Source organism: Nothoprocta perdicaria, unplaced genomic scaffold (assembly GCF_003342845.1).
Source record: "Nothoprocta perdicaria isolate Ctin4 unplaced genomic scaffold, notPer1 scaffold_18, whole genome shotgun sequence".
NCBI classification, from domain to species: Eukaryota; Metazoa; Chordata; class Aves; order Tinamiformes; family Tinamidae; genus Nothoprocta; species Nothoprocta perdicaria.
The window spans coordinates 6,992,124-7,006,425 of record NW_020454982.1 but is presented as its reverse complement, the minus strand read 5'-3'; the positions used below and the strand labels follow the sequence as shown (position 1 = coordinate 7,006,425).

General features: G+C 35.5%; 1 protein-coding gene across 3 annotated transcripts in view; it reads left to right on the top strand.

Annotated features, from left to right (window-relative positions):
* Window positions 1-4,783, top strand: part of RPGRIP1L (RPGRIP1 like) — a 51,901-nt gene extending 47,118 nt beyond the window's left edge. For 2 of the 3 annotated variants that reach the window (XM_026036562.1, XM_026036561.1), the window contains exons 25-26: window positions 2,272-2,405; window positions 4,404-4,783. In XM_026036562.1, the coding sequence (XP_025892347.1) occupies window positions 2,272-2,405; window positions 4,404-4,516 (247 nt within the window). In that variant the 3' untranslated portion in view covers window positions 4,517-4,783. Of the gene's footprint in view, window positions 1-2,271; window positions 2,406-4,403 lie in introns of those variants that run through there. The other variant, XM_026036563.1, reaches the window with a different exon arrangement.
* The last annotated feature ends 9,519 nt before the right edge of the window (window positions 4,784-14,302 follow it).

The following is a 14,302-nucleotide window of genomic DNA, read 5'->3' as shown; positions in this document are numbered from 1 at the left end:
GTTCTTAAAGTACTGAAGAGGTACAACCTTTATTTGTTTAAAAAAAAATCTTTGTATGGTTTATCCATTCCAGCGCAAGTTCCTTACCCTGTTAAGGCAGAGCTGGCCTAAATGGGATATTTGTGCCTTTTATGCTACAGCGGAGTGAGGAGGCTGCACATGTGAGGGAGTATGTTCCAATGCTACATGTGCTGTTAATATTAATTTTAAGCTGAAAAGAAAACACTTGCAATTTATGGATTTAAAAAAAAAAGTTTGAGAGCACATTTTATTTTTTCCTAAATTTAAAAGTCATTTGCAATATATTTCAAAAATCCAAACGTCCAAGTGGTTGTGGTGCTGATTGCAGCAGTCTGTGGTTACAGTATTTCCCCAGGCTTAAGAGTTCAGATCCTCTCCTTCCTGATTAGCAGCGAAGTTTTCATCCCAGCTGATGACCTGTGAGGGGACTGGAACATAGGGCATTAGAGGTGTGGTGCTTTTGAAGTGTTTGGCTGAAGCCTTTCTGTTTGTGTAAAAGCATCACATGTGATTTGGACCAGAAAGTGGACCTGTATTTATAACTTTATTAGGTACTGTCCCAGATGTTGTTAGGGCTGGTTTGAGTTTCTACTTCCATGAAAATTTTAGGAGTTAATAGATTTAAATGATAAAAAAACAATCGGCAGTAGTCCCATCCTCTCCTACCAGTGTCTCAACTGATTTCTCCAATCAGTTTGGTTGACCATTGACAATGAATCATAACAATTCCCGATAATCATCCCTTTTGTCTATTATTTTAAAAACATTTTGAATATGAAATACTATATATGTTGTGGTCATTGTTAATATGTTTAAAAGCTTTTAACATTATTTGGTTATATATTGAGTAAAGTACCCTTTTTTGTAGACTTAGATTTTGTGCAGTTTGGTTGATACTCATTTGGTATCACTCTTTGAAAAATTTTTAGTCTGTAAAGCTTACAAGCATTTGGGATTTCAATGCTATCTCCAAGATGCATCCAAAAGTAGTCAACCCCGAATTCCTGACATCTTGTCAATCTCAACCTTTTTGGCCTTAACACAAGCCACTAACTCAAGTCAGCTCCAGCAGATTTCTGCAATTATGTGTTGAAAAGAAAAGCTATCCTTGGATGCAGTGAGTGTAGCTTAAGTTCCCAGGAGAAATACAAATATTTTTGTCTAGTTGTTGGTCTTAGCCTGTTTGCCCATCCCAAATGTCTGTATTTAAGTGTGCATAGTAAATATTCATGGGGCTTTGTATCCAGACTACCTTCATAGGTGGTTTTTCACATGCACAAGAGGAAGAGAATAATGAAGATAACATTTGAGCTCTACTAGTCAGCAGGAATGAGTGCAGTACGTTTTAAATTACCATGTAGAATTCAGTTTTAAAGAGTAAGTGCATAATACAGCATTAGAAAGAGACTATTTTGAGAGAACTGCCTTCAGGTGGTTCTTTTTGTTGAATGTTTTCTTGACTAAAATATGCTCTCAAGTCTCTAAATGAGGTGTGAAAATTCCCAAATAACTTTCAGCCAAATATTTTGCACTTGCTGCTTGGAAATACTTGTTTCATGCTAGTATTTCTGATAACAGGCAGGTATTTGATATAGTTGCTCTCAAATATGTTTCTCGGGTCTCCTGGACTGCTCGATGTAAAGGCAAGAAAATGCATAGCCAGAGTTTAAGGCAAAATCCTGATTAGCAAATAGTGCAGACCAGCAGGAGAGGATCTCTAGAGTAAAACAGACTTCAGGGCATGCCCAGGTGGTCCCATGGACTGAAAGCTATTTGCAATGGAATGCATTAGGGATAGTGCTCCTGGAGCAAGTCTTCAGTTTTATTTTAGTCCAACTGAAAAGTAATCCAATTAACTTGCTCCAGGAATACTGTGAGAACCAAGGTACAGCAGCTGGGGGCAGCTCAGCAGATTGGCTTCGTGCTCCAGATCCAAGCTGAAACAGTAATGCAGATGAACCAATGAAATCTTTTTGAGTTTATATTGTGCCAAAAGGTTTTTAACAGCAAAATGTAGATCACAATCCATGTCTGATGAAATATTATTGCTATTTAATTTTTTTCATAGGTACACTTATGGTCATGTGAATTAATCTGTATAGTATGGTATGATGGTAAGCATCATAGTTGGACAGATCTGTTTTAAGCTCAGCTGGCAATATAGAGTTTTTTTGGCTTTTGTGGGGTTTTGACTTAACTTTCCACCTATTTTGAAGGTAAAAATATCTTTTTTCTTTTTTCTATGCTTAGCCTACGGTTTACAGTGGTTAGCGATCCTCCAGAAGATGAACAGGAGCTTGAGTGTGAAGATATTGGTTTTGCTTATGTCAGTTTGAGAGAGATACTTCAGAAAGAAAGAGATATCATTGAACAAGATATTGATGGTAAGTGTTTAAAAGTTACTTTATTGTAACGTTTTGTAAATGAAAAATTATTAATCATATTTTTACTTGCTTCTGTAAGCTTTAGTAATGTAATGCCTGTTTGAAGAAAAAATACTTTAGTATTTTTACTTTACTTTACTTTTACTTTTACTTTATTTAGTATTTGTAATATAGACCTCTGTATTTGCAAAAATCATTAAAAGCTGTGCAACTTTGTTAGTGCTTATAATTCTTCTGATTTGAAACAAACAGACAAAACCCACAGCATTCTCAAGTTTTCTTTACTTGTTTTGGGTAATCAGTTTTAAAACCTAACACGGTTTAGGGTGCATCAACTAGGATTTTCTATAAAACATAATTGATGTTAATAAGAGTATTAATGCTAGTATCAATGCAGTTGGTGGATTTATCAGCACAGTGCAGTTACCAAAAGTGCATTTTCGCCTTATGTGTTCCTCTCCATTCTCTTTCTCCACAAAAATTAAAATAGAAGGTGAAAATGTATCTGTTAGGACACAAACTCTTGTCCGAAGGAAAATGAGCTAGCTTGATGACTAGAAGCAGAGCAGCATTGTTTGAAACATAGTCTTCATAACAGCAAGACCTGGTCAGCCTGGTAGAGTGCCAGGTTAATGGGACTTGCTGGACCTCCAGTGATGGAGAGCCCAGTAGGGACAGGAGGGGGTTATCTTATCCATTTCCCTGATCATGCGTGATTTGTATCCATGTTGTTGCTAAAATATCGAAAATATATGTCAAAGTTTGAGGAACATAAGGAAAATGATAAGAAGAATCAAATTTCCATACCCTGGAAAAATAATATCTGTATTTGATACAGTTTTGTGGCCGAACCACTTGATCTTTTCTCTGCCGATAATTTCTCTGAGTAGCTACATGAAAGCACCTACTGAAAGCTCATGTCCTTCAAACAGGTATTTCGTAATCTATCACTAGAAAATGGCTTTTGTTCTGGATTTTATGACTCTTTCTCATAGCTTCTCCTTGATGAGACTGATTAGTCTATGATTTTTGCACTGCTGCAAGTCACTTTTCACAAAATTCTTAAAACTCCTTATTAATTGCAATCAGAGATAATTATTTTGGCAGGAATGACTGTCTTGTTTACTAGTGTTTGTCAAAAGGAAATCATTATGATGCAAAATCGGCTATTTATAGCTCTTCTGGCACAACATTCCTTTGCCTTATCCTAAGGCATATGAACTAATCTTTATTTTCTCCCTATACATTATGAGTGATATTACCTTTCTTATTACTATACCCATTTCCCTTGCTCATAGAGAGTAATTCTGTTCCTCAGAAAGATGCAGCTAAAGCTGACAAAGTTGTGCTGAGACTATTTGTTGTTATTCAAACTCCTTCTAGAGTCAAGTTAAGCAGTCTTATGGTTTTTTAAATAGAACAGAGAAGGAACCTCTTTCTGACTGTTGGCAACATGTTTTCCATCACAGCAGATCAAGTATGGAATGAAAATAGTTGTGCACTGCACCAAATGGAACAACAATTTGCCACTGAAAGACTAGTACCTGTTTTGGCTGATTGGGCCCAGTCTCATACACAGTGTAGAAAAATAGGTTCATTGGGAACTTTTTTTTTAATTCAAGGAATTAATAAGCATTCATGTGCGTCTTGAACAGAGCTTGGATTCTGAAGTCTCAGCACTTGATTTATTATGAAAAATGAGCAATGAATTTAGCAATGTGTCAGACACACAGTTCTCTTCATTTCCAAGTTAATTCCAACACAAATACTTCTTTTGTGTACTTTCTGCTGCTTGAAGTGCTCAGTTTCCAGCAGGCTGAGCACCAGCTCCTTGCCATAAGAAATGAAGCCTTTCTCTTAACCTGAGTGCTAAAGCTGGAAGCTATTTTATTTTTGAGCATATATAGGTGCCTTTGAATCTGCACAAATGCTAGCAGGAAAAAAAAAAAAAAAAAGAAATGAAGTTCCTAAGACCATTTTCTGATGTTTCCCTTCTAGTTTTCGATTCCCAAGATGAGAGGGCAGTAATTGGGAAGCTCAGAGTAACTGTGGAGGCCCTTGACGCGCTGCGCTCGGTCCGCGAGGAGTGCGGAGACGCCGAGGAGGCATGAAAGGGAAGTTGGCCTACAGGAGCCCCTTCTCCCAGTGTAAATACATGCTTGATAGCTCTTCCAAGATGAGATCTTTGTGATTCTTACAGTTTATTTAATGTATAATTAATATGGAAAGGACGCTTGATTTGCAGTTGTAAAATTTTGTATACTTTTCAGTCTGTTTGTTTTTATATCTCCCCCCTAAGGCTAAGCATCTCTCCACAATGGACAACGTCTTGTAAATAATTAATACCTACATGATTGAATGATGTGCTTTATTTGCATTTTCAACATTTTTCCTACATAAAACAGTAATAAAAATGCAAGTCAAATTTTTAATTTTTAATAAAAAAGCCATAAGCCTTAGAAAACTGATTAAAAATACTTTTATGTTATCCCTAATCACCCCACTAAATGGAATGCCTGTGATTAGCCTCATTAAGAATTTTATACTGTGAAGATTTTATTAAAAGCAATATATGAAAATTACTTGGATTAATGTGTTAATCTGCCTCTTTAAAATGCTAATATCCATTTTATGCACATTAAATCTCAGTATGTGTTTTCTTTGATGCATGCAGTTCCTATCAATTAAATATAAAGAATGAGGCTAGTTGCAGGACTTATTAAATTACTGCAGCCTTTTTTAAAATAATTTTTGCCCTTCTCCAAACATTATAATCAGCTGTTTATGATTATGATGATTTGAAGTGGGGGGGAGGGCAGGCACAATCCTTTTTCTATACTGTAAAAGATTTACTTTCAGCCAACATCTGTCAAAGCACAGAAAAGCTATAAAATATCAGATTTTGCTTCACCTAGTTTAGTTGTAGGGACAGGCAACTGTGTTTTCATTTGGCTTTTTGTCACTTTTAGAACTTAGATCAGACACATATAATGATTTGTTGTATCCTAATAACCAGTGTCTAGAAAGCAGCTTGGAAAGTTAATTTTCTAGCATTTAACCAATCTCAATGAAGGATTTAATTGATATTTTTAATGGAGCTGTGAATCAATGCCACAAAAGGATTGTCTCTTGAGAACGAGGATATAATACATTTCATTTTTTAATTTACTTTTTTATTTGTCATTTTCTTCAAAGGATTTTATAGACTGTGGATTTTCACTGTTTGCAAACAGGCTATGTTTCTTCATAAGCATGTGTAAAGTATTCAGAGAGATAAGTAATTTATTAAAATCTACCTAATTTGCCGTGATATATTAAATCTCTGCTTCAGTGATCACAGACCATTTCATTTAGAGAATTAGGCATTCCCTCTTTGTGTGATTAAAGCTCTGGAAAATGAGTTCTTTGCTCCTATTTGTGAACATTCAAAGCCTGCTAATGGCAAGAAGATGGAATAGATTATGAGACAATTCATTACAGTTCAACAGAAAAAAAAAAGCAGTTATAATGCAGAACTGCAAGTATGAATATCTGCATATAGTTTGAACCATCTGTGCTCTAATGGCTTCAATAATGGCTCTTCGTCTTCAGTAGGCTTTGAAATGACATCCATACAATATTAATTTGTTGATGTACGTTATGAGGCCAATGGAATGAATATATTCTGACCACAGAAATCTCTGAATTCCACCATGAGTTGATGGTTGACTCCGTTTTAGGGTCTACCATCTTCAGGAGTAGTACTGCTCATCCAGGCAGTGCCAATCCTCACAGCATTTCATTCCTTGGGATCTTTCAGGAGACCACAGGCAGCTGCATTCCTCAGCTCCTCCATTCTTAAGTTAATGGCCATATGTTTGTTGTCATTTCAGCTGGCTCTTAGTTCCTGGGTTTGGCCATTGCTTCTAGCTTTTTTTTGGCTCTGTGCACCTATATTGTCATTAAGACTGTTATTATACATTACAATAATTTAAAACAGCTAGATTCAACACTGAGATTAACTGAGTGGCTTTTGAGAAATTTAGTTGTGGTATTCTACCAGGAGGTTCACATTATTCTCCTAATACTTTGCAAACCAAACTGAGTATCCTGCATAAAAAGAGAAGGGAATTGTTCCCCCTATTTTTTTTTTTTTGAAGGAGTTGCTGTTTACTGAATTGCAGGAGAACTTTGTAACTGGTGCTTGTTTTCTTGTGAAATAAACCATGTGGTAAAATTAGAAAATCAGTGATGTTCATCTCACTGAAACATTTACAGTAACACTCTTAGCACTTAATCTTCACCATCTGAAACTGAAAACTTAGAAACCAAGTATTCGTATACTCATTAAACACAGACCTCTTTGGTAAGTTAGTGCAAAATACTCCAGTTGACATTTGGTTACATCGTGCTAACTGTTCTCAGTGACTCCAACATTAACATGTATAATTTGTCTCAGGTTCCTAAATATATTTTTTCCTAAGGCTCTCTGTTTTCCGGTTTTGACTTAAAAATCTTGTTTTCTATTCATATTTATTACTAAGAATATTCAGTGAGGACTTAATAGCAGATGGATTGTATTATCTTGGGCAACATAAACATATGACCATGCTAGAAAGTTTTGTTCTTGGCTTAAGTAATCTGTATTTCCAACAAGCTCTTAAAAGTTGTGACTGAATTCTGTGATGTGCAAGAAAAGTAGAAAATGTAATGCTCACACTATTTTGTCCAAATTTTAGCTGGGAATAGCTTGAAGAAAATGTCTATTTTTAATATTAGGCTTGAGTCGAGGAGTATCCTTTTTTTCAATACTTTAAATAACACCCTTTGTGCTCTTAATTTCTAAAGTGCAAACTGGATGTAATATGTAACCTGTAACATGCATCCTAGGTAAGATGAATAGGGCACTTTTGGGTGATCAGCTGATCTCTTCTGTTTATTTTCTGTAATTTATGTTATTCTCGGTTAATTGTTACAGTTTATAGCTTTGTTGAATTATCTTAAGCAGTAGAACAGCTCCAGATGGCCTTGGCATAATAATTAGGAAGTAAACATTAGATTTTCTCAAAGTTTTTTTTATTTTTGTTGCTTTTACCTTGTTATGATTCATAATCTAGAAATGACAATCAATACAACATCTATATGAAACTGATGAATTGTACTGTATAGTAAGTCTCAACTTATTATATTATGTGCTTATAACAAGATTGTTTTGAGATGCTTTTTATTACTTTAAAACATAACACTCTATCATAGTCCAAGAGGTCACAAAAGATATCACTAACCATTGCTGTTAAATTTTGTTTTATTATTTTTTTAGATGAGAAATTAATTTGAGTTTGGCTGTATATTTGCATTATCTTTTATTGCACATTTCAAGATCAAAAAAATCTGAGAATGAGAAATAAATTTGAGTATAGTTCTATGAATGGCACAAAAATGCTCTTGTTTTGTTAGTACTTAATTTATTTCAGCCATTTAAAATTTTGTATAAAAGTACAAATGCCTAAGGGCATTTAGGTGTTGATTTTAGTACCTATGGCTCTCCAGAATGCCATTAAATTTCCATCCACACTTTTGTGAAGCAGTTGAAAAAAGGTAGTTATAGTTAACCATGTGGTTTATTCAGATTTTCTTCTTTTTGAGTTTTCTAGTACTAATATATTTTCCCTTTCTTCCTAATGTCTTCTATATCTGGCTTCAGGTTATTTTAAAAAAGAATCAGATTAATCAAACAAAACTAGGCTCACATTTAAATTTTGATCTTCTTGCCCTTCTTTCATTAACTCTAAACACATAAAGTTTAAACTTGTAAAGAAATGTGTTCCCTGAGCAGTGAGAAGGAGGAATATAAATGTGCAACCTCTGCCCAAACCCATCTCCCTCTAACAAAATACATATTAGACATATTACTTTAGTAATCCAACATCAATAGCTGCAGCAATGCAAGACAGGTCTTGCACATGATCTAGCAGTGAACTGTTTAACATTTTTGTGGATTTGGAAAATAATCTATTTTCTATTTAGACAAACTGGCATTCTTGTTGAATGCAAAATTACTTCCTTATGTGCTAAAGCTGTAAAAGTGCACTTTCTTTGAAAAACTATTGGAAAAATGTGGTCCTTCTCATACAAGCAAAAAGAAAAAGGAAAATGCTTTTGCATGAAGATTACATTTTGCCTTCTGATTACATGATCCTAAAGATTAATAGACTGGCATAGGTGGCAGCCGTTGGCCTGAGCGATAAAGGATAACTTCAAAATAAATACGCAGTAAAAAAATAGTGCATATAGGGCAAGACTTTCAAAGCAATGCACTACCCATCATCTCACTTTCTACACACAGTAGTAGGTGAATGGTAAGTAAAACACAGCTAACCTAAGAAGAAAACATATGGAAAGATCTTTCTACATTGTAAAAACATTTCTTAACCTTCTTTCCTTTTGTTACAGTCAAATATTAGTGGCTATATATATATGCACACATACAATATATATTGTCAACAATATATAATGCTGTATCAATCACTTGTGTATCATTACATAGTATATATTACATGAGCAGGAATATCCATTCTCTTTTTGTAGTGTAGCTATATTTAAGTTAAACAACTTAGCATAATAAACCATTTTCAAATAGAGTTTACGCTTATCTACACAAAGCTTTTAGTGACTTTTCAGTTATCTACAGAAGCTGAAGAGTAGTTGAGGGGTTATGTTTGCCCTCCCAACCTCAGACCAGGAGCATCTTTCCTACAGCAGATCCTACAGCACCTTTCCTGCTGATGGAAAATGGTGATTTCTGTAGTTTTTAAGCCTCTTCATAATGTTTTTCTCTGAGCTGCCCTATGTAGGGAGAGTGCAGAAGCTGTGAATTTTGTAGGGTGTTAGATGCACTGTTCCTGCATTTTCCACATTCTCTGGGGAGAATCTCATTACCACAGGTAAGTGGAAGACTTTTAGTAGAAAAGTCACCTTTTTTTTTTTTGTTAAAATCTGCTAACAGAAGGGCTTTGCAAAAAAACAAACCTGTCAGGCCGTTAACCTTAATTCTTGCACATAGATGACTGCAAGTTCTGTGAAACTACTATCTTGATTGTGTGCTTTTTTCAGGAATGAAAATAAGCTCTTTACAGGAAGAATTGGAACAATGAAATCACTATATGTTGCGGAAACAGAAGGCACTGCTACAGGCAATGAGTCGTGTGCCACCCTTCGTGGTTAGTTGACTTGTGTGGCAGTTTGCTCCCCAAATGCACCTACAGGTTTTGGGGTCTCTTTGGCAACTTGCATCAAGGGAGAGAGAAAAGACTAGAGGACAGACAGCAAATAGATCAAGCTATCTGTAATATGCAGTTAATTAATGGGTAAGAGGTCAACAGCTTTGGATATTTCCATATTGTAGCCTTTAGTATTATCTGGTATAATTCTATTTTCTGTGGCATCCTTGAAATACTGGCATTGGGATATTTGTGAAATGGAGGCCTTTCTCACTTGAGAGATGAATTGGGTGTTTTATAGCAGCTCCTCTTTTATCACATGTACCTTCCATGTGGTGAAACAAGGCTTTACAATTACTGACAGAAGAGACAAACATTTGCTAGTGTTGAGTTTAACCTAATTCCACACATTAGTGCAGTTATCTTTCATAATTCTTTCAGTTTTGGCTTGGGACTAGAGCTTTTTTCCTCTCCATGCAAGGAAAAGCCACATAATTTGGAGCCACCTTGCCAAGGAACAAGCTGGTGCCTGCCTGCTGGGAGGCGGCCACATGGCCCCATCCTGAGGGCCTTGACCTGCAAACCCAGATGGGTAAAGGAGAAAGCCTGGGTAGCACCTGTGAGCCAATTGATGGCTGAGCCTACCTAGATATATGTCAAGTAGATGTTAGGGGACATGGTCATTTTGAAAACCTGCAGCAACAAGGATATGGACTGCTTTTGGGGATCGCTGCCTGTGGGGTGGATACAGGAGACTGAGGAGGGCCTGAGGCAAGAGAAGTGATGCTAAAGAAGAAGCAGTAGCAGGAAGGAATGAACAAGCAGGAGCCGGCTATGGCAAGAGAATCCTGCATCATAGGAGAAGCAGGTTTCCAAAGTGAGCTTCACTGCTGGGTGGAGGTTAGCCTGGATCACAGAGGGATAGAGGAGGCAACTGAACTTCATAGCCTGTGCAGGGACGTCTTGTTCAGCCTGGAGAACCATAGTTCTCCATGTCCATCATTATAGAAATCAAGACTGGGCGCAAGCAATGAGGCCCATGAACTAAAAGTTGGGTCCTGGTGTGCCAACTGCTGTGAGGACGCTCGGGGGAAAAGTCACTAAGGGGAAAAAGGGAGTGGAAGTCAACAGTTCAGTTGCATTCAGAGTTCAGTCTTGTCAAATCGTGATAAAACAGCAGGAGTCTTCTCAGTAACAGGTAAAATGGAGAGGGGAGAAAAAAAAGTAAAATAAAAAAAGACAACACAGTAATTTGTAGGGCAGCAAGAAGGAAGGAAAATCAGAGTAATTTATTATGGTACCTTATCTGTTAGTAATGTTTGACCAAGTTGGGACAGAAAGACACAAAGCGATCAAGAAAGAACATTCCTTTCTAGATGTTTGGCTTGCTTTGCTACTGTGTTTTTATGATTAGTTTGGTTTCTAAAGCAGGGCTGTTGATAGCAGTCACACACATGCTCTTTCAGTAGTAACATGAAAATGCAAGCTCATTTCAGGAACTGCTGGAGGGTGGATGTTTTTCACATTGTGTAATCCATGTTTATGTTATGCTCTGTGTATTAAAAAAAAAACACTTTAAATGCACTAACTGAAACAGGAGTTTTGTATTTTAAGGTTTAGAAAAATAACTGTTAGCTACATCAATGTAGTCTGAAGAAAAAAAAAAGACAAAAAAAAACCCAGATTCTTTTGATTTAAAGGTAGAAGACACATTCATCATCACTTAGTCTGATGTCTTGGCAAAGACTGAAAGAAAGTCATATTTTTAGCTCCACCTGAATTATTAAAGGATCTCAGGACACTTTTGAAGGAAGTTCTGCACTGAGTTTTTCACTTTGTTGCTCTAGTTGGTCATCCAGTGTATTTAAGTTTGATGCTTAAATGGAGCATAAGGTTTTGTATGATTGGGAATCCAGCGACATCCTTCATTTGAAAGTATGAATTGGTCCAGATTTGCTTAAAGCTCACCCTAGGCTTAGCCTCTTCATCCTGTGAACCTTTTAGCAAGACTAGCCCTCATCTTGTGGCTTCATTGCAAGTGTTTGAGTTGTTTACCTTCACTGGGGTTTGGTGTGAAAACACTTTCTGTGCCACCTCTTTTTCCTTCCTTTTAATCATTATCAATCTCATAATTTAAAAAATGAATCATAAATGTTGAAGGGAAATCAGTTTCATAATAAATTCTATGGCTTATGTACTCTTTAAATTCAGAAATCATAGTTATATGGCATAGTTCAGCATGCTTGGGACGGAGAGGGTAGGAGTTTGATTCTTTTTGTTCTCTGAGGCCATGCTCATGTTTCAGCATTTACTATCCAAGGAATTAGTGACAAAACTAGTGTTTTCCAAGTGATACAAAGTGATTGACTTATATCAAACACTTTTTAAATATAGATCTGTTGATAAGGATGGTCTAATTTTGCACGTTAATGTCAGTAGTGAGTATTTTGCTATTGATTATAACTTTTTTACGTTAGTCCTTTGTTTTTTAAGTATTATGGTTTCTATAAATCATGTATTCAAGGAAGAATCATTTATCAAAAATGGAGTGTGGAAAAATAATCTTTTTGGTTTCTCACAAATCCTATGCGAGTGAACTAGAGGAATGTAATTGTTCTCCTCTTTCATTTCTCAACAGATCTGAGATTGAACTTTCTTAATTTATTTTACATTATTTTTCTAATATATGAATCAAATATTTCCTTAACACACTGTCTGGAGGACAAAACAGGGTTTAAACATGAAAACTTACATTTTATAGAATCATTACAGACCACACAATAAACTTAGATAAATATTAAAAATATTCATTTCAATATATTTGTCATAATATGCTATATCAGAATGTACAAAGTAAAACTTGCAGGGGCAAGTTGCCCCCTACTGTCTGCTGCAATGTTTACATTCAGAAGAGTAATTCACAGGAAAATTTGAGGTTAATTTATTCCTACTGGTTCTTTAAATAAGATAGTTCAATTCCAGATTTTAAATTTTCATTTGTAAATATAGTAGATAAAAGAGATGTTACTGGAAGAAAATGAGCTCAAGCTAACCCAAATGTTTTTGAAATACTGATCTGCTTTTCATTAAGTATAAGAGTTGGAGCTAAAACATTTAATTTTGATAGAAGCTGTTTACATGGTGGTTATGAATTTAAAAAAAAAAAAAAAAAAAAAGTTTAAATCTTCCCTTTCAGTGCCTAGTTAGCTGCTGCAGACTGCTCCATTCCAACAATTTATTTGGATTATATGCTAACTATAGAGTGTCCTACTATGAGATGCCAGCCTGATAGGTTATTTTGCAACTTTGATTTGGTCAAATCAGACATTAAGAAACAAACAAATGTACAAGTATTCAAGCTCTCAAAATACTCTTTTTTTTTTCAGGGTGCTGTTACTTAACTTTCTGTTTGTCCTTTAAACAGTATCAGCTCAGCTTAACTGCCTGTAATTGCCTGCTGAGAATTTGTCAGCCTTGTGAGTTAGCAGTTGAAAACCCCTAGATGCAAAAATACTCTAAAGACTGAGGAGATCTTGTCACAACTGGAAACTGCTGAGAAGTTTGCAGAGCACTGGCCTTGTCACCCTGAGTGTGTTCCTGTTTGTGCAGCACAATTCCTACTTTAAACAGCTAGAGTATAACAAAATATTTGGCAGTATTTGCTTTCAAATGATGTCTGTCAATGCCAGTTGCATTAAAGGATCTTAAAGTATTCAGTAGTGATTGCCAAACATTCTAGCAGGTGCCTACTTAGTTCATACTGCTGGTATTAATAACATTAAAATGCCAGTTTGGTTGGGTGTTTTCATGAAATAATAGTATTCTCTATCTTTGATTTGTAGTTTCTGAGAAGGAATCCCTAAAGCATTTTCCAAACTGAGTAGCACCTACAAATTATTTGGAAAGGAAAAAAATAAGTAGGGAAGAAGTACCTAGAAAGGGTTAGTAAGTTGAAAACCTAGCAAAGTACAACACAGCAGAAAAAGGATTAAAATCGAAGGGAAAATGAGGTATGTAGAACTTAATAACTATAGCTATGAGGAGCAGTAAGTGCAAGCTACACAAGTTTATTCTTAGCTTTAGGCTTGTTTTTCTGTGGCTCCAGCTCCATCTTTGTAGTTCAAGGCCTTACACTCTAGGCTGGTATATTTTTAAAATTTTTTATATATTTATATATACGTTTTTATATATTTGGATGTTTATTGCTGTAAATTGATTTTTATTACATGTATGAATGTCTAATTTCTTACTTTCTCTAACATATTACTGAATTTACCTATGTCTTGATGAGCTTATTGCTTTTCTTGTGGTAAAATCATCATTACATGCATATTTTATCTTGTCTATATCTATCACGTCCCTGTTATCAAATATCCAGAAGTGAAACCATGCCATTAATATATATAATCATATATAGCTTTGTATGTTTATTTTGTATAGTTATATATTAGTATGCAAAATGAAAGCAAAAATTCTATTATAGAATAATGACTTTTTGTAGTTTCCTCAATATTTTCTGCCCATAGATTATCGATCTTGATATATTTCTTAGCTGATACAGTGGTGCAGGAGACTGACTGGTTTTATTAATGGGACCCAGAATCTGCCTCAAAGCAGCAACAAGGAATGATATTACACTGGGCAGTGCTGGAGTATCCCTGGGTGAGGAATGTTTTTGTTTTGTTTTCAAATATACAA